The following is a 21,918-nucleotide window of genomic DNA, read 5'->3' as shown; positions in this document are numbered from 1 at the left end:
GATATGATGGATCACATCCTATAGGGTAGTAGGATGGCCAAAGAAGTAAGGATAAAGCGTAGATTAGGGTATGTGTGTGATTTGGAATGTAGGTCTATCGTCTGATCCACACGCCGGACCAGAAGGTGGCGGTAATGCACCATTCAGCCGGGTTCTGGCCCTGCCTCTTCCGTGACGTCAGTTTGCGACGCCGCACGGCTTGGCGTTGCCACGGTTACCGCTGGCCTTGGTCTCAGCCGGTGTTGGCGGACAGCGAACTCCCAGTGAGGATCCGGGCCGGAGGGATGTCGCGGATTCGGCAAGTGGACATGAGCTGCAAGCAGCAACAGCTGCTGGCTGACCCTCTGTGCAGAGTCACCAAGCGATGTAAGGGAATGGAGGCCTCCCGGGGTGAGGGCGGTGTTGGCAGGAGGGAATCTGGAGCCCGAGGTGTGGGTGGAGGGGCTCAGAGCCCAGGGTAGGGGTGGGGAGAGAACGGAACCCTTGAGCTCAGGGTGGGTATGGGGAGGACCAGGTTGTGGGAAGGGGATTGGGGGAAGCCTGGCTCCCAGGCAGAGGGGAGAACCAACCCTGTTGGGCCATGGGGAGATGGTGGGGTCAGCCCAGCCTGGACCCCGTGAATGGATTAGGGGGAATCAGTACTGTATGTTGTTTGCAAATGTGTCAGACAGAAGCTCTCTGGTCCTCCACATCTTGTTGAAAATGGTACTTCTGGCACTGTCTGGTGCTGTGGCTCAGAAGAGCAGAGAGGTGAAGAGGGTTGACAGATATGGTTGTTCTGGGAGACTGCCAGCCTCCCCGATGGTCACATATGCACCAGGTGGATCAATACGCAGCTCTTTAGAGACTGTGTTAAGGAACTGGAGCTGCAGTTCGATTATCTTCAGTATGTTAGGGTAAGTGAATAGGTGATAGACAGGAGCTACAGGGAGGTGGTCACCCCAAGGCTACAGGAGAGAGATAAATGGGTGACTGTCAGGAGAAGGAAGATAGAACATCAGACAGTGGAGAGCTCCCCTGTGGCCAACCCCCTCAACAATAAGTGCTCTATTTTGAGTACTGTTGTTGGGGTGGGGGGAACAACCTACTGGGGGAAGCAACAGTGGCCATGCCTCTGGCACAGAGTCCAGCTGGGTGGCTCAGAAGGGTAGGGAACTGAAGAGGATGGCAGTAGTAATACAGGACTCTATTTAGGGGGAACAGATAGGCGATTCTGTGGATGTGAAGAAGAAACATGGATGGTACTTTGCCTCCCAGGTGACCTGGTCTGTGATGTTTCTGAATGCATCCATAATATTTTGAAAAGGGAGGGTGAACAGCCAGAAATCGTGGTACATATTGGTACCAATGACATAGGAAGAAGAAGGGAGGAGGACCCGAAATAAGAATACAGGGAGTTAGGAAGGAAGCTGAGAAGCAGGACCTCAAAGGTAGTAATCTTGGGATTGCTGCCTGTGCCACATGTCAGTGAGTATAGGAATAGAATGAAGTGGCAGATAAATACGTGGCTGAAGAATTGGAGCAGGGGTAGGGATTCAGATTTCTGGAGCTTTGGGACCTTTTCTGGGGCAGGTGTGACTTATAACATGTAACAATTACAACATGGAAACAGGCCATCTCAGCCCTTCTAGTCTGTGCTGAATGCTTACTCTCACCTAGTCCCACCTGCCTGCACTCAGCCCATAACCCTCCATCCTTTTCCTGTCCATATACCTATCCAATTTTTTTTAAATGACAAAATCGAATCTGTTTCTACCACTTCTACTGGAAGCTCATTCCACACAGCTACCATTCTCTGAGTAAAGAAGTTCCCCCTCATGTTACCCTTAAACTTTTGCCCCTTAACTCTCAACTCATGTCCTCTTGTTTGAAACTCCCCTACTCTCAATGGAAAAAGCCTATCCATGTCAACTCTATTTATCTCCCTCATAATTTTAAATACCTCTATCAAGTCGCCCCTCAACCTTCAATGCTCCAAAGAATAAAGACCTAACTTGTTCAACCTTTCTCTGTAACTTAGGTACTGAAACCCAGGTAACATTCTAGTAAATTTTCTCTGTACTCTCTCTACTTTGTTGACATCTTTCCTACAATTCGGTGACCAGAACTGTACACAATACATGTACAAAAGGAGACGGGTTACACTTGAATCCGAGGGGGATCAATATTCTTACGGGCAGATATACTGGAGCTGTTGGGAGCAGTTTAAACTAATATGGTAGAGGGATGATAGAGTTGAGGATGAGCCAGCAGGTTTACAAGTAGATGATGGATGTAACATGAATGTAAGGAAGGACAAGCCAATGACTGGATACAAATGCAGACAGAGCAAAGAGTTAAATTGTATCACAGAGGCAAAATTAAAAAGGGCGAAGAATGCAGGACTGAAGGTGTTGTATTTAAATGTGCATACTATTCGGAATAAGGTGGACAAACTTATGCAGTTAGAGTGGGCATCACTGAGTGTGCTGAAAGACGGTCATAGTCGGCAGTTTAACATCAAAGAATATACTTTGTATTGAAAGGACAGGCAGGAAGGTATAGGTGATGTTGTGGCTCTATTGGTAAGAGGTGGAATTAAATCTTTAGAAAGAAGTGACATAGGGTCAGAGAATGTCAAATCTTTGGGTGGAGTTAAGAAACTGAAAGGGTATAAAAACTATTATGGGAATCATACATAGGCCTCCAAATAGTAGGCAAGATGTGTGGCTGAGATTTTAAAGGGAGCTGGAAAAGGCATGTAATAAGGGTAATGTCATAGTTGTGATGGGAGACCTCAATAGACAAGGGGATTGGGAAAATCAGGTTGGTGTCGGATTGCAAGAAAGCAGATTTGTTGAATGCCTATGAAATGGCTTTTTAGAGCTGTTTGTGCTTGAGCCTGCCAGGGGAAAGGGGGAAAGGCCATCTTATATTTAGTGCTGTGTAATAACACAGATCTTATTAGGAGATTCATGCAAAAGAGCCTTAGGAGACAGTGATCATAATATGATTGAATCCATACTTCAATTAGAGAGGGAGAGCCATAACTCACATGTATCAGTATCACAATGGAATAAAGGGAATTACAGAGGCATGAGAGAAAAGCTTGCCCAGGTGGATTGGAGGAGAATACTGGCAGGGAAGGCAGCAGAGCAGAGGTCACAGAAGTTTCTGGGAATAGTTCACAAGGTGCAGAGTAGATCTGTCCCACAGAAGAAGTTGTTCTCAAATGGCAGTTGTAGTCAACTGTGGTTGACGAAGGAAGTTAAAGACTGCATAATAGCTAAGGAAAGGGCATATAAGGATTTGCATTGTTGGCATTTATAAGACACTAGTCAGGCCACACTTGGGGTATTGTCAACAGTTTTGGGCCCTATATCTCAGAAAGGATGTGTTGTCATTGGAGAGAGTCCAGAGGATATTCATGAGGATGATTCCAGGAATGAAGGGGTTAACATGTGAGGTGCGTTTGGCTGCTTTGGGCCTGTACTCACTGGAATTTAGTAAATACAGGGGGATCTCATTGAAACCTATTGAATGTTAAAAGGACTAGACAGGGTAGATATGGAGAGGATGTTTCCCATGGTGGGGGTATCCAGAACTAGAGGGCACAGCCTCAAAGCTAAGGGGCAACCTTTTAGAGGCATTTTTTAGCCAGAGAGTAGTGAATCTGTGGAATGCTCTGCCACAGATTGTGGTGGAGCCCAGGTTTGTGGGTATATTTGAAGCGGAAGTTAATAGTTTCCCAATTGTTCAGGGTGTCAAAGGATATGGCAAGAAGGCAGGTGTATTGGGTTGAGTGGGATCTGGGATGAGCCATGATGGAATGGTGGAGTGGGCTCAGTGGGCAGAATGGCCTATTCTGCTCCTATGTCTTTTGGACAGTGGTGTTGAAAGGAGATTCCTCACTCAAAGGAACAGAGATGAGGTTTTGTGCATGTGATAGAGACATCTGGATGGTATGTTGCCTCCCTGGTGGCAGGATCATGTCCATGGCATTCTCAAGGGCAAAGGTGAGCAGCAAGAGGTTTTGGTGCATATTCGCACCAATAGCATAGGTAGATAAGGTGGGGAGGTCATGAAGAGAGACTTTAGGGAGCTAGGTAGAAAGCTGAGAAACAGGACCTCCACGGTAGTAAGGGTATGTGAGGGTAAGAATAGAATGATTTAGCAGGTGAGTGTGTCACTGAGGCACTGGTACAGGTGGCAGGGGGTCAGATTTATGGAGTATTAGGATGTCTTCTGGGGAAGGTATAACCTATAAAAAAGGGACAGGTTACACCTAAACCCAAAGGGGTCCAATATCCTTGTGGAGAGGTTGGCTAGAGTTGTTCGGGAGGGTTTAAGGGGTATTGGAACCAGAGTGATAGTGCTGAAGATGAGGTAGTTGGTTTACAAACAGAAGGAATATGTAGTGAGAGTCCTAGCAGGAAGAGGCTGATGATAGGGCAAAATTGTAGTCAACAGGATGAGTTGCAACGTAAAAGGCAGACAAAATCAATAAAGATGAATACAGGACTAAACGTGTTATATTTGATTGCGCACAGTCAAGGTTGATGAACTTTTAGCACTATTACAGATTGGCAAGTATGATGTTATAGGCACTAGGAGATCAGCTATTCTGGACTGGGTGTTGTGCAATGAACCAGAATTGATTAGAGAGCTTAAGGTAAAAGAACTCTAGGGGCAAGTGATCATAATATGATTGAATTCCCCCTGAAATTTGAAAAAGAGAAGCTAAAGTCAGATGTATCAGAATTACCATAGAACCATAGAATATTACAGCGCAGTACAGGCCCTTCAGCCCTCCATGTTGTGCCAACCCATATAATCCTTAAAAAAAGTACTAAACCCACACTACCCCATAACCCTCTATTTTTCTTTCATCCATGTGCCTGTCCAAGAGGCTCTTAAATACCCCTAATGTTTTAGCCTCCACCACCATCCCTGGCAAGTCATTCCAGGCATTCATAACCCAATGTGTAAAAAAAAACTTACCCCTGATGTCTCCCCTAAACTCCCCTCCCTTAATTTTGTACATATGCCCTCCGGTGTTTGCTTTTTGGTGCCCTGGGAAACAGGTACTGACTATCCACCGTATCTATGCCTCTCATAATCTTGTAGACCTCTATCAAGTCCCCTGTCATTCTTCTACGCTCCAAAGAGAAAAGTCCCAGCTCTGCTAACCTTGCTTCATATGACTTGTTCTCCAAACCAGGTGACATCCTGGTAAATCTCCTCTGCACCATCTCCATTGCTTCCACATCCTTCCTACAATGAGGTGACCAGAATTGAACACAATACTCTAAGTGCAGTCTCACCAGAGATTTGTAGAGTTGCAACATGACATCTCTACTCTTGAACTCAATCCCCCTGTTAATAAAGCCTAGCATCCCATAGGCCTTCTTAACTACCCTATCAACCTGTACAGCAACTTTGAGGGATGTATGGATTTGAACCCCAAGGTCCTTTTGTTCATCCACACTCTTAAGTAACTGACCATTAATCCTGTACTCAGTCTTCTGGTTTGTCCTTCCAAAATGCATCACCTCACACTTATCCGGATTGAACTCCATCTGCCATTTTTCTGCCCAACTCTGCAGCCTGTCTATATCCTCTTGTAACCTTCGACAACCTGCAGTTCCATCCACAACTGCTCCAATCTTCGTGTCATCCGCAAACTTACTCACCCATCCTTCTGCCTCTACATTCCAGGTCATTTATAAAAATCACAAATAGCAGGGGTCCCAGGACAGATCCCTGCAGCACTCCAGGTAGAGTACTTTCACTGACCTCCAGGCAGAATACTTATACTTTCCTTTCACAACTACCCTCTGCTTTCTTCCTTTAAGCCAATTTTTTATCCAAACAGCCAAGGTTCCACTTATCCCATGCCTCATGACTTTCTGAATGAGTCTCTCGTGAGGGACCTTGTCAAATGCTTTGCTAAAGTCCATATAGACCACATCCACTGCCCTATCATCATCAATTTTTTTTTGTTACCTCTTCAAAAAACTCAATCAGGCTCGTGAGGCACGATCTTCTCTTCACAAAGCCATGTTGGCTATCCATGAGTAGACTGTACTTCTCCAAATGCTCGTAGATCCTATCCTTAAGAATCCTTTCCAGTAGTTTGCAGACCACCAACGTAAGACTCACCAGTCAATAGTTCCCAGGTTTCTCCCTATTACCTTTTTTAAACAAGGGAACTACTTCTGCCATTCTCCAGTCATAGAACATAGAATAGTACAGCACATTACAGGCCCTTCAGCCCACAATGTTGTGCCGACCCTCAAATCCTGCCTCCCATATAACCCCCCCACCTTAAATTTCTCCATATACCTGTCTAGTAGTCTCTCAAATTTCACTAGTGTATCTGCCTCCACCACTGACTTAGGCAATGCATTCCACGCACCAACCACTCTCTGAGTAAAAAACCTTCCTCTAATATCCCCCTTGTACTTCTCTCCCCTTACCTTAAAGCCATGACCTCTTGTTCTGAGCAATGGTGCCCTGGGGAATAGGCGCTGGCTATCCACTATCTATCCCTCTTAATATCTTGTACACCACTATCATGTCTCCTCTCATTCTCCTCCTCTCCAAACAGTAAAGCCCTAGCTCCCTTAATCTCTGATCAAAATGCATACTATCTAAACCATCTCTAGTCTCCGGCACTTTCCCTGTAGCCAAAGAGGATTCAAAGATCATAGCTACTGCTCCAGCAAACTCTCCTCTCAATTCCCACAACAACCAGGGGTGTATCATATCCGGCCCTGGGGGATTTATCAATCTTGATGTTTTTAAGAAGATCTAGCACTACTTCTTCTGTAATCTCCACATTGTCCAGCACACAGGCCTGCTCTATTTTGACCTCACCCTGATCAAGATCCTTTTCACTTGTGAATACTGAAGCAAAGTATTCATTTAGGACCTCCCCAGCCTCCTCCGCCTCCAGGCACATGTTGCCCTCTTTATCCTTTAGTGGTCCTACCTTTGTTCTCCTCATCCTCGTATTCGCATAGAACACCTTGGGGTTCTCCTTAATCCTCCATGCCAAGGTCTTCTCATGCCCTCTTCAAGCTCTCCTAAGTCCTTTCTTTAGCTCCTTCCTGGCTACCCTATATTTCTCATGAGCCCCTCCTACTTCCTGCTTCTTATATCTAACATATGCTTCCTTTTCCCTCTTGACGAGTTGCCTCACGTGTTTTGTCAGCCACGGTTCCCTTTTCCTAACATTTTTCCCTTGCCTCAGTGGGACAAACCTATCCTGAACCCAGCTCAAGTGGTCCCTAAACTTCTCCCACATTACTTCTATGCTTTCCCCTTTGAACATCTTTTTCCAATTTACTCTCACGAGTTCCTGCCTCATCCTTTCAAAGTTAGCCCTTCCCCAGTTAAGCACTTTACCATTTTGTCTGATTTTATCCCTTTCCATAGCTATGCTGAAGCTAAGGGAGTTGTGGTCACTCTCACAAAAATGCTCCCCCACCAAGAGGTCTATCATCTGACCAGGTTCATTACCCAGAACTAGATCCAGTATAGCCTCTCCTCTCGTCAGCTGGTCCAGATACTACATCCTTCTTGAACACACCTGACAAATTCAGCCCAATCTATCCCCCTTGCACTCAGGAGGTGCCAGTCAATATGAGGGAAGTTGAAATCACCCATAACTACTACCCTGTATTTCCTGCACCATTCTAAAATCTGCCTGCTTATCTGCTCCTTGGTGTCCCGAGGGCTATCTGGGGGCCTATAGGCTACTCCCAGCACAGTGATTGATCCCTTCCTATTTCTGACTTCCACCCAGACCGACTCAGTGGACACTCCCTCTGCAGCGTCCTCCCTTTCTACAGCTGTGATACTATCCCTGACCAGCAATGCCACTCCCCCCCTTTTTTACCTCCCATCCTATTTCTTTTAAAACACCTGAACCCCAGGACCTGCATCATCCAATCCTGTCCTTCCTCCAAACAAGTTTCAGTAATGGCCTCAACATCATAGTTCCACGTACTAATCCATGCTCTAAGTTCATCCTCCTTGTTCCTAATACTCCTAGCATTGAAACAGACACATTTCAACCCCTCTAACTGGCTACAATTATGTTTCGTCCTCCAGCCTGTCCTTCCTCATCAACTCAGATCTCTTAACATCAGGGTATTGGTCCCCCTGGGATTCAAGTGCAACCCGTCCTTTTTGTACAGGTCACACATGCCCCAAAAGAGGTCCCAATGATTCAGAAATCTGAATCCCTGCCCCCTGCTCCAACCCCTCAGCCACGCATTTATCCTCCACTTTATTCTATTCCTATTCTCACTGTCGCGTGGCACAGGCAGCAATCCTGAGATTACTACCTTTCAGGTGTTGCTTTTCAACTTCCTTCCTAACTCCCTGTAGTCTTCTTTCAGGACCTCTTCCCTTTTCCTACCTATGTCATTGGTACCAATATGTACCACGACCTCTGGCTGTTCTCCCTCCCGCAGGATATCTTGGACATGATCAGAAACATCCCGGACCCTGGCACCTGGGAGGCAAGCTACCATCCGAGTTTCTTTCCTGCCTTCACAGAATCGCCTGTCTGACCCCCTGACTATAGAGTCCCCTATCCCTACTGCCTTCCTCTTCCTTTCCCTACTCTTCTGAGCCACAAGGCCAGACTCTGTGCCAGAGGCATGGCCACTGTCACTTCCCCCAGGTAGTCTGTGGCCCCAACAGTACTCAAACAGGAGTACTTATTGTCAAGGGGTACAGCCACAGGGGTACTCTCTAGTACCTGACTCTTCCCCTTCCCCCTCCTGACTCTGACCCATTTCTCTGTTGCCCGTGTCCCCAGAGTGACCACCTGTCTGTAACTCTTCTTTATCACTTCCTCACTCTCCCTGACCAGTCGAAGGTCATTGAGCTGCATCTCCAGTTCCCTAACATGGTCCCTTAGGAGTTTCATCTTGATGCACCGGGTGCAGATGTGGCTGTCTGGGATGCTGGGAGACTCCAGGGCCTCCCACATCTGACACCAACCACAGAAAACCGGACTCACACATATACTACTTCCTTTTGCAATTAACAACTGCCTCGCCTTGTCCCATTACTGCCGAAGCTCGTTGAGCCAAAGCCCTTTCACTCACTGCCTCTCACTCCACTGTCCGCTCCCAACACTGCCCATTGGATATGGCTGCTGCCTTTTTAAACTGTTTGCACTCAACAGGCTGACGTCACGCGCCTGCACAGTCTGGCCTCTCTTCCCCCGAGAACTCAAAATTTCTTCCTGCTGGAAATCCTTAGGTGCTCTCCTGCTGCCTTCTTGTTCAGAATCAAAAACTTCTGCAGATTCTTTGCCCTTTTTAAACTGTTTGTGTTCAACTGGCTGACGTCATGCGCCTGTGCAGTCTGGCCTTTCTCTTACCCCAAGAACTCAAAATGTCTTCCCGCTGGAAATCCTTAGGTGCTCTCCCACTGCCTTCTTGTTCTGAATCAATTACAGTGGAATAAAAGGGATTAGAGAGGTGTGAATACTGGCAGTAATGACAGCAGAACAGCAATGGCTGGAATTTCTGGAAGTTAATTGGAAGACACAGGATATATACATCTCAAAGAGGAAGAAATATTCTAAAGAAAAAATGACATAATTGTTGCCAACAAGATAAGTCAAAGCCAACATCAAAGCCAAAGAGAGGGCATATAATGGAGCAAAAATTAGTGGTAAATTAGAAGATTGGGAAGATTTTAAAAACCATCAGAAAGCACCTTAAAAAAGTCATTAAGATGGCAAAGATGGAATATGAAAATAAGCTAGCTAATAATATTAAAGAGGATATCAAAAGTTTCTTCAGATACATTATGTGTATATGAGAGGTAAGAGTGGATATCGGACCATTGGAAAACAATGCTAGAGTGGTAGTAATGGGGCACAATGAAATGACAGATGAACTGAATGAGTATTTTGCATCATTCTTCACTGTGGAAGACACTAGCAGTATGGTGGTAATTACAGGTGTCAGGGGCCATGAATTGTGTGAAATAACCATAACTAGAGAGAGGTTTCTTGGGAAAGTGAAAGACCTGAAAGTAGATAAATCACCTGGACCAGATGGTGTCCACCCTAGAGTTCTGAAAGAGGAGGCTGAAGGATTGTGGAGGCATTTAGTAATGATCTTTCAAGAACCTCTAGGTTCTGGAATGATTCCAGAAGACTGGAAAATTGAAAATGTCACTCTACTCTTCAAGAAGGAAGAGAAGCAGGAGAAAGGAATCTATAGGCCAGTTAGTCTGACCTTAGTGGTTGAGAAGATGTTGGAGTCGATTATTAAAGATGAGGGTTTCAGAGTACTTGGAGGCACATGATAAAATAGGCCGTAGTCAGCATGGTTTCCTCAAGTGAAAATCTTGCTTGACAAACCTGTTGGAATTCTTTGAAAAAACAACAAGCAGGATAGACATAGAAGTGTCAGTTGATACTGTGTACTTGGATTTTCAGAAGACCTTTGACAAGGTGCCACACAGGAGACTGCTTAACAAGCTATGAGCCCATGGTATTAAAGGAAAGCCTCTAGCATGGATAAAGCAGTGATTGGTGGCAGGAGGCAAAGGTTGCAAATAAAGGAAGCCTTTTCTGGTTGGCTATTGGTGACTAGTGGTGTTCCACAGGGATTTGTGTTGGGACTGATTCATTATACATTACATGTCAATGATTTGGATGATGGAATTAATGGCTTTGTTGCAAAGTTTGCAGACCATACAAAGATAAGTGGAGGAGAAGGTAGTTTTGAGGAAATAGGGAAGCTATAAATGGACATAGGAGAATTGGTAAAGAAGTGGCAGATGGAATACAGTGTCAAGAAGTGAATGGTCATGCACTTTAGTAGAAGAAATGAAAGGGTTGAATATTTTCTAAATGGAGAGAAAATAGAAAAGTCTAAAGCACGAAGGGATTTGGAATCCTTATGCAGGGTTCCCTCAAGGTTAACTTACTGATTGAGTCTGTGGTGAGGAAGGCAAGTGCAATGTTAGCATTTATTTCAAGAGGACTAGAGTATTAAAGGATGTAATGTTGAAGCTTTATAAAGCACTGGTGAGATCTCACTTGGAGTACTGTGTTCAGTTTTGGGCTCCTTAGAAAAGATGTGCTGAAACTGGAGAGGGTTCAAAGAAGGTTCATGAAAATGACTACAGAATTAAACGGCTTGTCATATGAATACTAAGATGGTTCTGGGCCTGTATTCACTGGAATTTAAAAGAATGAGGGGTGACCTAAATGAAACCTGTCGAATGGTGAAAGGCCTTGATAGAGTAGATGTGGGATGTGGAAAGGATAGTGGGAGTGTCTAAGACCAGAGGACACAGCCTCAAAATAGTGGGTCATCCTTTTAGAATGTAGATGAGGAGGAATTAGCCAGAAAATGGTGAATCTGTAGAATTCATTGCCACAGGCAATTGTGGAAGCCAAGACTTTATGTATATTAAGGTGGAGGATGATAGGTTCTTGATTGAGTCAGGGCATGAAGGGATATGGGGGAATGCAGGGGATTGGAGCTAAGAGGAAAAATAGATCAGCCAAGAAATAGCAGAGCAGACTCGATGGGCCAAATAGCCTAATCTGCTCCTATATCTTATAGTGATGGTGGTTACATAACTGATCATGGAAGTCCCATCAGCAGTGATGGGATCCAGCATGTGAGCACTAAGGACAAGGCGAAAGCAAACATGTTCATCTTCCCTTCCATCGTCACGGTAGACACAACAGCTACTTCAGACACTTAGCGTAACAAGAAATGACTGAGGCATTTTATAAACACCTTGAGATCATCCCAACTGTAGTACTGAAGGTGATAGGTGACTTAATAGAGGTGTATGTACAAGATGATAGGAGGCATAGATTGAATGGACAGAGACTTGTTCCCAGCATGGAAAAGGCTAATATGAGGGGGCATAATTTTAAGGTGATTGGGGATGTCTGAGGTAAATTTTGTTTACACAAAGTGGTTTGGTTACACAAACCTGCCGTGGATGGTTGTAAAGACAGGTACATTAGGGACATTTAAATTCAAAGTAAATTAATTATCAAATCCTATTCGGGTGGAGTGGCAGCATAACGGTTAGTGGATATCAGGGCATTGGAGTTCAATTCCAGCACCATATGCAAGGAGTTTGTATGTTCTCTTTGTGAACCACATGGGTTTCCTTTGTGTACTCTGGTTTTCTCCCACAGTCCAAAAACGTACCAGTTTTTAGGTTAGTTGGTCATTGTAAATTGTCCCTTAGGTTAGGGTTAAAATTAAGGCTGCTGGATAATGCTGCTCAAATGGCCGGAAGGGTCTGTTCTGTGCTGTATCTCCAAATAAATAAATGCCACCATGTAGAACTCTTGAGAATGGTTTTCTTGTGGGTATTCACAGTAACTACAAAGAGACACAATAGAATTAATGAAAAACAGCACAGAAGACATACAAACAACTGATGTGCAAAAGACAACAAGCTGTGCAAATCCAAAATGAAAAAAGGAAAATAATAATAATAAATAAGCAATTAATATTGAGAATGTGAAATGAAGAATCCTTGAAAGTGAACCCGTAGGTTGTGGGAACAGTTCAGTGATGGGTGAGTGAAGTTATCCCTCTGGTTCAGAAGCCTGATGGTTGAGGGGTAATAACTGTTACTGAACCTGGTGGTCAATATTTCAACGGAAAAATGGGAAAAAATTTTACAAATGGTTAATTCGTCTTCTATACGTGCTAAACATGCTTTAATACAATTTAAGGTTGTACATAGAGCTCATATGTCTAAAGATAAGCTTGCTCGGTTTTATTCTCATGTTAATCCTCAATGTGACAGATGTCATTTAGATGAGGCTTCATTGACCCACATGTTTTGGTCATGTCCTACTTTACATAATTATTGGAAGGACATATTTGCTACCATTTCCTCAATTTGGAATATTGATTTACAACCTCATTTTATCACTGCAATTTTTGGTATTCCAAATGAAGATGATAGTCGATTCTCTCCTCCAATTAGACGAATGATTGCCTTTGTAACATTAATGGCCAGGAGATCTATATTACAAAATTGGAAAGAAGTAAATCCTCCTACCACATTTCAATGGTTTTCTCAAACTATTTCTTGCTTAAGTTTAGAAAAAATTAGAAGTACTATTTTTGATTCATCAATTAAATTTGAAGAAACTTGGGGACCGTTCATTCGACACTTTCACATGAATTAATTTGACTTCTTCCAGACCTTTACTCTTTTTATTCTTGTTCTGGTATGGAGTTCTGGAGTTTTTTGACACTATTATATATTTTTAAACTATTATTATTGCCCATGTGAGTTTAGGTTTAGTTTTTTTTTATTTCTTAAATATACATTTTTTCTTATATTTCATTTTCTTTTGATGATTATTTTAATCTTTTCATGTATCACCAATATAGATTAGATTGTTATTGTATGTTGATAGGTTAATAAGATATTGTTATCTTGTTATCAACTCAATTTCAAATCTATTGTATTCATAACATATGTAATATAATATATGTTATGTTTTTTTAAAATTAATAAAAAGATTGAAAAAGAAAGAAAAAAAGAACCTGGTGGTGTGAGTTCTGAAGCTCCTGTACCTCCTTCCTGATGACAGCAGTGAAAAGAGAACATGACCGGATGGGTGGGAGTCTGTGATGGTGATGATGCTTTCCTGCGACAAAGCACCATGTAGATGTGCTCATTGATGGGAAGGGGCTTTGCCCATGATTGACTAGGCTGTATCCACTTTTTAGAGACTTCTGTAAACAAGGGCATTGGTATTTCCATACCAGGCTGTAATGCAGCAAGTCAATATACTCTCCACAACACATCTGTAAAAGTTAGTAAAAATATAGATGTCCTGTCATATCTTCACAAACTTTTAAGGAAGTGGAGGTGCTACAGCAACTCCTTTGTAATTGCACTTATGCGCTAGGCCTAGGACAAGTCCTTTGAAATGATAACGCTGAGGAATTTAAAGTTGGTAACCCTCTCTACCTCTGATCCCCCAATGAGGACTGGCTGGACCTCTGGTTTCCTCCTCCTGAAGTCAATAATCAGCTCTTGGTCTTGCTGACATTGAGTGAGAGGCTGTAGTTGTGGCACCGCTCAGGCAGAGGACTATGTAGGTGGAGAGGGTTAAGTTGATCTTAGAATAGATTAAAAGATTGGCACAACATTGTGGGTTGAAGGGCCTATACCGTGATGTAATGTTCTTTGTTCTATCTGCCTCTTGGACTTTCTATAATTCTAACAAGGATGTTCCTCTACACTTGCAACGTTCACATCTGCACAAGCCAAAACCTTCCCAGGTACTGTGTTTCTTTAAAAGCCTGACTGTAAGGATGATAAACAGAGGAAACGTAGTAACATAGAAACCTACAGCACAATACAGGCCCTTCAGCCCACACAGTTGTGCCGAACATGTCCCCACCTTAGAAATTACTAGGCTTACCTATAGCCCTCTATTTTACCAAGCACAATGTACCTATCCAAAAGTCGCTTAAAAGACCCTATTGTATCTGCCTCCACCACTGTTGCTGGCAGCCCATTCCACGCACTCACCACTCTCTGAGTAAAAAAAAACTTACCCCTGACATCTCCTCTGTACCTACTCCCCAGCATCTTAACCTGTGTCCACTTGTGGCAACCATTTCAGCCCTGGGAAAAAGCCTCTGACTATCCACACGATCAATATCTCTCATCATCTTGTACACCTCTATCAGGTCACCTCTCATCCTCCTTCGCTCCAAGGAGAAAAGGCCGAGTTCACTTAACCTGTTTTCATAAGGCATGCCCCCCAATCCAGGTAACATCCTTGTAAATCTCCTCTGCACCCCTTCTATGGCTTCCACATCCTTCCTGTAGTGAGGCGACCAGAACTGAGAACAGTACTCCAAGTGGGGTCTGACCAGGGTCCTATATAGCTGCAACATTACCTCTCGGCTCCTAAATTCAATTCCATGATTGATGAAGGACAATACGCCATACACCTGTTTTACCACAGAGTCAACCTGCGCAGCTGCTTTGAGTGTCCTTTGGACTCTGACCCCAAGATCCCTCTGATCCTCCACACTGCTAAGAGTCTTACCGTTAATACTATATTGTGCCATCAGATTTGACCAATCAAAATGAACCACTTCACACTTATCTGGGTTGAACTCCATCTGCCACATCTCAGCCCAGTTTTGCATCCTATCAACGTCCTGCTGTAACCTTTGACAGCCCTCCACACTATCCACAACACCTTCAACCTTTGTGTCATCAGCAAACTTACTAACCCATCCCTCCACTTCCTCATCCAGATCATTTATAAAAATCACTAAGAGTAAGGGTCCCAGAACAAATCCCTGAGACACTCCACTGCTGACTGACCTCCTTGCAGAATATGACCCGTCTACAAACACTCTTTGCCTTCTGTGAGCAAGCCAGTTCTAGATCCACAAAGCAATATCCCATTAGATCCCATGCCTCCTTACTTTCTCAATAAGCCTTGCATGGGGTACCTTATCAAATGCCTTGCTGAAATCCATATACACTACATCTACTGCTCTTCCTTCACCAATGTGTTTAGTCACGTCCTCAAAAAATTCAATTAGGCTCGTAAGGCACGACCTGCCGTGCTGACTATTCCTAATCATATTACACCTCTCGAAATGTACATAAAACCTGCCTCTCAGGATCTTCTCCATCAACTTACCAACCACTGTGGTAAAACTCACTGGTTTATAATTTCCTGGACTATCTCTACTCCCTTTCTTGAATAAAGGAACAACATCTGCAACCCTCCAGAACCTCTTCCATCCATACTGATGATGCAAAGATCATCACCAGAGGCTCAGCATTTAAAATAAATTGGCACTGATTATCGAAACATTGTTGGCTGGTTGTACTGTCCAGTGCTGTACTGTTCTTTGTTCCTCATTAACAGGTCTGAGTTTGGGTATCCCCAAGCTGGGTATGTGATGAAATGCCTTGCTTGTCTGCTTGAGTGCAACTCTAAAGCCTCTCAAACAGCCTGACACTATCTAGGACAAAGTTGCTTGCTTTAACTGACATTCCTTAAGCTGCCCTAAACATTAATGCTTTCTATCATTGGAGCACCAAAAACCATCTACAAACTTAAACCTTCTCACCTTAAATGAAAGACCTCTAGCATTAAACTTTTTGACCTTGGTAAAAGGATACTAATTGCCTACCGTATCAATGTCTTTTGTAATCCATTCCATCTCCCTTCAGCCTCTACTGCTCCAAAGTAAACAACACACTTCTGTCCACTGTCTTGTGCACATGCCCTTTAATCCAAGTATCATCTTGGTAAACCTGTTCTGCACTTTGTCCAAAGCTTCCACAACCTTCCTATAATGGGGTGACCAGAACTGAATGCAATACTCCAGATGCAGCCCAACTGGAGTTTTATAAAGCTTCCTGACTATTGGACTCAATTCCTTGACTAATAAAGGCAAGTATGCCATATATTTAAGGGGGCAGTGGACTTGGACTCCATTAACCTTCTGTACATCAATGCTGTTAAAAGTGTTGCCTTTTTCACTATATGTTTTGATGAATATATGATAAATAAACTAATCTGAATTAACAGTGTACTCTCTCTTTATATTTGATCTCCCAAAGTCCCACACGTCACTGTATTAAACTCCATCCCTCCGTCTGATACATGGGGAGTGGTAGATTCTGGGGGAAGCTGATGGGGTACATACAGTAAAGATGGGATAAGTGCATAATTTGTGTAAATTGGTGGCTGCAGGACTCTTAGTAAACTTTTAATAGAAAAATTATTTGAAAAGGTAGTAATTCCCCTTTAATTCCTTCTTTGCAGTACTCAGATGCTTAATTTTAAGAATCTTTCTACCAAAAGTCAATAACATTGTATAAATGAGCCAGCATGTTTTTGTATTTTAGCTTAACAGGCATGTTCTTATGTCTTTGCTCCAGTCAACAGACATGAAGTGCTGTGTTTAATGGAAGTCTTCAGTACTCTTGCTGACACTTTTCCTGAGCAATATATTTCAGTTGGACTCGATCGAAACAAATTTAGAAATGTTCTGCATGTCACATTTGGAATGACTGATGATATGATCATGGACAGAGGTTAGTGTTGTAGTTACTGTATATTGAATGAAAAGCCAACTTGTGGATTCAGCCACTATGAACTCAACAAATTGCTTGCATTTTAGTCAGCTTTTAATTTGATGCAACTTGCTGTTATCAGGAAAGCCACAAGTGTGGCCTTGCCAATATTACCAAAACACTTGGAACAAGTAAAATAAGTTGTACCCTGTAAAGATGTTATGTGCTGTCTTAATGTTTTTTTTTAAATAGCAATTTGCAGTCTATTATCAGCAAGAGATGATGGATGTAGATGCTTAGTGACTTGTCTCACGAAATAATCCTTTCCTCATCATCATTATGTGCTGTATTGTATGATGTAGGCAATCATTGTCCCATGGCCATGATTATTCTTGGCAAGTTTTTCTACAGAAGTGGTTTGCCATTGCCTTCCTCTGGGCAGTGTCTTTGCAAGATGGGTGATGCCCACCATTATCAATACTTGTCAGAGACTCTGCCTCGTGTTATTGGTCGCATAACCAGGACTTGTGATGTGCACCAGCTGCTCATATGACCATCTACCACCTGGTTCCATGGCTTCATGTGACCCTGATCAGGGGGCTTAGCAGGTGCTACACCTTGCCCAAGGGTCACCTGCAGATTAGCGGAGGGAAGGAGTGCCTTAAACCTTTGGTAGAGATGTATCTCTTCTCCACTACTCAGGTCCGGTCCAAGATATACGTAATCAACAGGGAGGATTGGTGCTTGCTACGTGCAATAGTGCAGCACAGTCCAGATGCCTCAGCTCACGATGTGCTGAGTTGAAGGTGAAAGCAGAGGAAGTCTGTGGCAATGAAAGGTCCCCAGTCACCTTGCATTCCATGCCACCAGATCCTGACCCCAATCTGTCAAGGTCCGTGTGGATTGTGCCCATGGTTCTGCCTCTCCACATTAAACAAAGTCACGTTCAAGCGATCTCCATTAAGGGAATTCACCCTAGCATCCCAATTATGTGGATCCCAGATTTGCCTCTACATTTAACTGAGGACTGACCAATAGACAACCCCTTAAGAGAATATCATACTTAACCTGAGTGATTGCAATTCTACTACTCCAAGGCCATTTTAATGCTTCCCTCCCAAGTAGCCTTCCATTTTTTTATCATCCTCTGCCTACCTAAGAGTTTCTTAATAGTCTTTGGGCATTTTAGAAGTTACATCCTTCTTACAGGCTCTTTTCAAGTTGATGGCACCAGTTGCTATCCCAGAATTTGATGCCCTGCCAGGGGCAATCATACTGCAACACAAATCATTTACAAGAGTTTTCTGTTGGTCAAGGCAACTTCCAAGCACTTTCATTTCCTACCTATGTATGTCTTTATAGTGTTACGAATGAAGGGAGCAAAGTCGCCCCCCCCCCCCACACTTTTGAGAATCACAAGATCGCTATTATTTCGGGTCTGAGATCCAGGAAATGAGACAGACACACAGCATATCAGGAAATGAGAGAGAGAGAGAGAGAGAGAGAGAGACGCAGGATCACAGCAAAGGCAGTTGTTATAGACAACACAGAATACACAACAAGGTGGAATGTCTCCTAACAGAAGCGGAACGGAACCACTGATTACTGCTATTGTCTCTTGGAGAAGGAATTGTGTATTGAGTACTGTACTATTCATTGAAACCCCTCAGGGGACAACCAGAATGGTCTGGTTGAGGGATTGCATCATCCCAACCTGATTGACATCTGAGACCCCATGAGTGAGGATAAAAGATGGGTCTGGGGAACATCCCTTAGACACACCAGGAGAAACGTATGAGACCAGTGGGGGGCTTGTGTGTGTGTGTGTCCATCCTTGCCTGGGTGGCGAGTCCTCCACGGAACAATCTAGCTAAAGGACGGATACGGATCAAGATCGTACCAAGGAAAGTCGGCAAATTATTATTCTATTTCTCTCTCTCTCTCCGACAATTGCAACAAAGCGACAAACAAACAACGGCTGCAGCCTGTATGAACTGAAATGAACTTTAGATTTCCATCGGACAATTCATTATCCCCTAGACAACGATAGAGCTTATTTCTTATTGATTATTATTATACCCGCACTTTTAGGTTTAGTATTGATGATGTATATTATCTGTATATTTGCATTGATATTATTTTTGTGTATTTTTACTAAAAATACTGTTAAAAATAGTATCATCAGACTCCAACGGACACCTCTATCTTTGCTGGTAAGTGACTCAGTTACGGGGTTCGTAACAATAGTCAAGTCTGGACCATCCTGTTAGTAACTATAATTCTTTGTATAGCACAGGGGTTCCCAACCTTTTTTATGCCATGTCCCAATACCATTAAGTAAGGGATCTGTAGACCCCAGGTTGGGAACCCCTGATATAGCAAGTCCCTCCATACATAATCAATTGTCAGTTTGCTTAGGTGGCTTCACCAGGCTAATCATCATCTTTTAGAAATGTCACACTTAGTAAATTTCCCTTTGGAAGATTATCTGAGTTATAAATGTACCTTTTCATTTCATCTGAGTATCTGGCATAAGCCAGTACAAATGGAATCTGCTTAATCTTTATGCGGATCGACGACATAAAAAATACATAATAAAAATCTCCTGTTAGATTATTCCTCCTTCAGCCCTTTGCCTTTTCTACCTATCACCTTCCAGCCTTTACTTCATCCTCTCTCTCCCACTCATCTGGCTTCACCCATTACCTATTACCATGCTCTCTTTCCCCTCCCCCACCTTCTTATTGTGGCATCTTCTTTCTTCCTTTCAAGACCTGATGAAGGGTCTCAGTCCCAAATGTCATCTGTTTATTCCTCTCTATAGATGCTGCCTGACCTGTTAAGTTTCTCCAGCATTTTGTGTGCATTGAAATGTAAGGCCCAGATATGATAGTGAATGATCAGCCATGATCTCAGAATGGCGGTGCAGACTCGAGGGGCCGAATGGTCTACTTCTGCACCTATTGTCTATATATCAGATCCATTTTACAGCTATTCCTCAATATACAAACTCGAAACTTACAAAACTTTTAATAATGCCATTACCTCATTGGGATATGTTTTCTTGATTTATGATTGCATTAATACATCACAAGACATGCCAATTTCAGTCCATTCACTTTGTCTGGTATCTGTTGCAATGATGTAACTCTTGAATAATAATATTCCAAAAAAATCTTTAATATCTATTTCTTCTATTTTCATTTCATTTGAAGTTGAAGAAAATTTAAAAAATGAAAAACAAACAGCTGAAATAATTTTGTTCAATTTTATGCAATATCCAAATATTAATATGATCTCAATTGCTCCTTGGAAGTGCCAATAGGGTTGTTATGTACATATATCAAAGATGAAGAACAGTCAATGACCTTTTTTCAAATATTGTTTGCAAGTCCAAGGATTATACCATAATCATAAATTAAGTTACCTTCAAATTATTTCTGTATATTTGTGAATCAAAGAATCAAGTTTATTATCACCTGAAATATAAAAATAAAGATTGCAAGCAGGGAGCCAAATAGTGAGGAAGTGTCCATGGGTCATCGTACGTGGAGAAATATATTGCATACATAATTCATGCAGTTCTGGTTGACCCATTAAAGGAAAGATTTTGAGGTTTTGGAGAGGTTGCTCAAGAGGTTTACCAGGATGTTGCCTGAATTAGAGGCCATGTGGTTTGACAAATTTGGATTGTTTTCTCTGGAGTCCAGGAGGCTGAAAGAAGATCTGTTACAGGTTTATAAGATTATGAAAAGCATAGATAGAGTAGACAGACAATATCTTTTCCCCAGGATTGAATGGTCATACTAGAGGGTGTGCATTTAAAGTGAGGGGGGTAATTTCAAAGGAAATGTGAAGGGCAAGTTTTTTACAGAAAGTAGTGGGTGCCTGGAATGAGCTGCCTGGGGCGGTGGTAGAGGCTGATACATTACAGATTTTTAAAAGATCTTTAGACAAGCATGTGAATGTGAGGAAAATGGAAGGATATAGATGTTGTGTAGGCAGAAGGGATTAGTTTAGTTGGCCGTTTAATTACATAATTATTTGTTTCAGCACAACATTGTGGATCTAAGAGGCTGTTCCTGTGATATATTGTTTTATATTCTGAATCTGATGGCGGAGGGGAAGTGTCTTCAGGCTCCTCCTGTACTAGAAGCAATGAGAAGACGGCATTTTCTAGGTGATGGGGTCCTGAGTGATGGATGCCATCTTTTTGAGGCATCATCTTTTGAAGATGTCCTCATTGTTGCGGAGGTCAGTGCCCATGATGGAGGTGGCAGAGTTTGCAACCCTCTGCAGCCTTTTTCCGAACTTAGGCAGTGGCCTCTCCTTAACAGACAGTGATGCAATTTGTCAGGTACATCTAACTGATACACTTGTAGAAATTTGCTCAAGTCTTTGGTGACATACTAAATATCCTAGAACTCCTAACATTGGTACTTCATCTACTCTCTCAGCTTTGTGGCAGTTGAATGCACTAAGATTTTTAGTTCTAGTGATAATTGCAAACATTGGGCTTTTCTTCATGAGCTAGGGCTTCCTTTTACCTTGTCCACTGGTAGCTGATAAAATTATTTTGGTATTGGTAGTTCCTATGAATTGATTTAATCCATGTATTTTTACCAACTTTAAATCCATGCTGAATATCAGCTCTATCGGACTTGACTTAAGTTGGTGAATCCAAATATTTATCACATGTCTTTAATGTGTATCCAGTAATTCTAATGACTGATTAAATTACCCCTTCATGTAGGCAAATGCCAAAAAAATCAAAGGAGAGTAGATGGGTATAAGAAAGATGATAAATTGGATAAATTGTTGGGCTACAGGAAAAAGAGT

General features: G+C 42.8%; 1 protein-coding gene across 1 annotated transcript in view; it reads left to right on the top strand.

The window, feature by feature from the left end:
- The first annotated feature begins 204 nt into the window (after positions 1-204).
- The window catches only part of clxn (calaxin), a 53,561-nt gene continuing 31,847 nt past the window's right edge, over positions 205-21,918 (top strand). Inside the window, exons 1-2 of the mRNA XM_059944951.1 lie at positions 205-366; positions 16,945-17,100. Of these exons, the coding sequence (XP_059800934.1) occupies positions 285-366; positions 16,945-17,100 (238 nt within the window). The 5' untranslated portion in view covers positions 205-284. The remainder of the gene's footprint in view (positions 367-16,944; positions 17,101-21,918) is intronic.

This window comes from Hypanus sabinus, chromosome 20 (assembly GCF_030144855.1).
Source record: "Hypanus sabinus isolate sHypSab1 chromosome 20, sHypSab1.hap1, whole genome shotgun sequence".
Classification (NCBI taxonomy): Eukaryota; Metazoa; Chordata; class Chondrichthyes; order Myliobatiformes; family Dasyatidae; genus Hypanus; species Hypanus sabinus.
The sequence above is the reverse complement of the archived record's forward strand: the minus strand, read 5'-3'. Positions and strand labels throughout refer to the sequence as shown.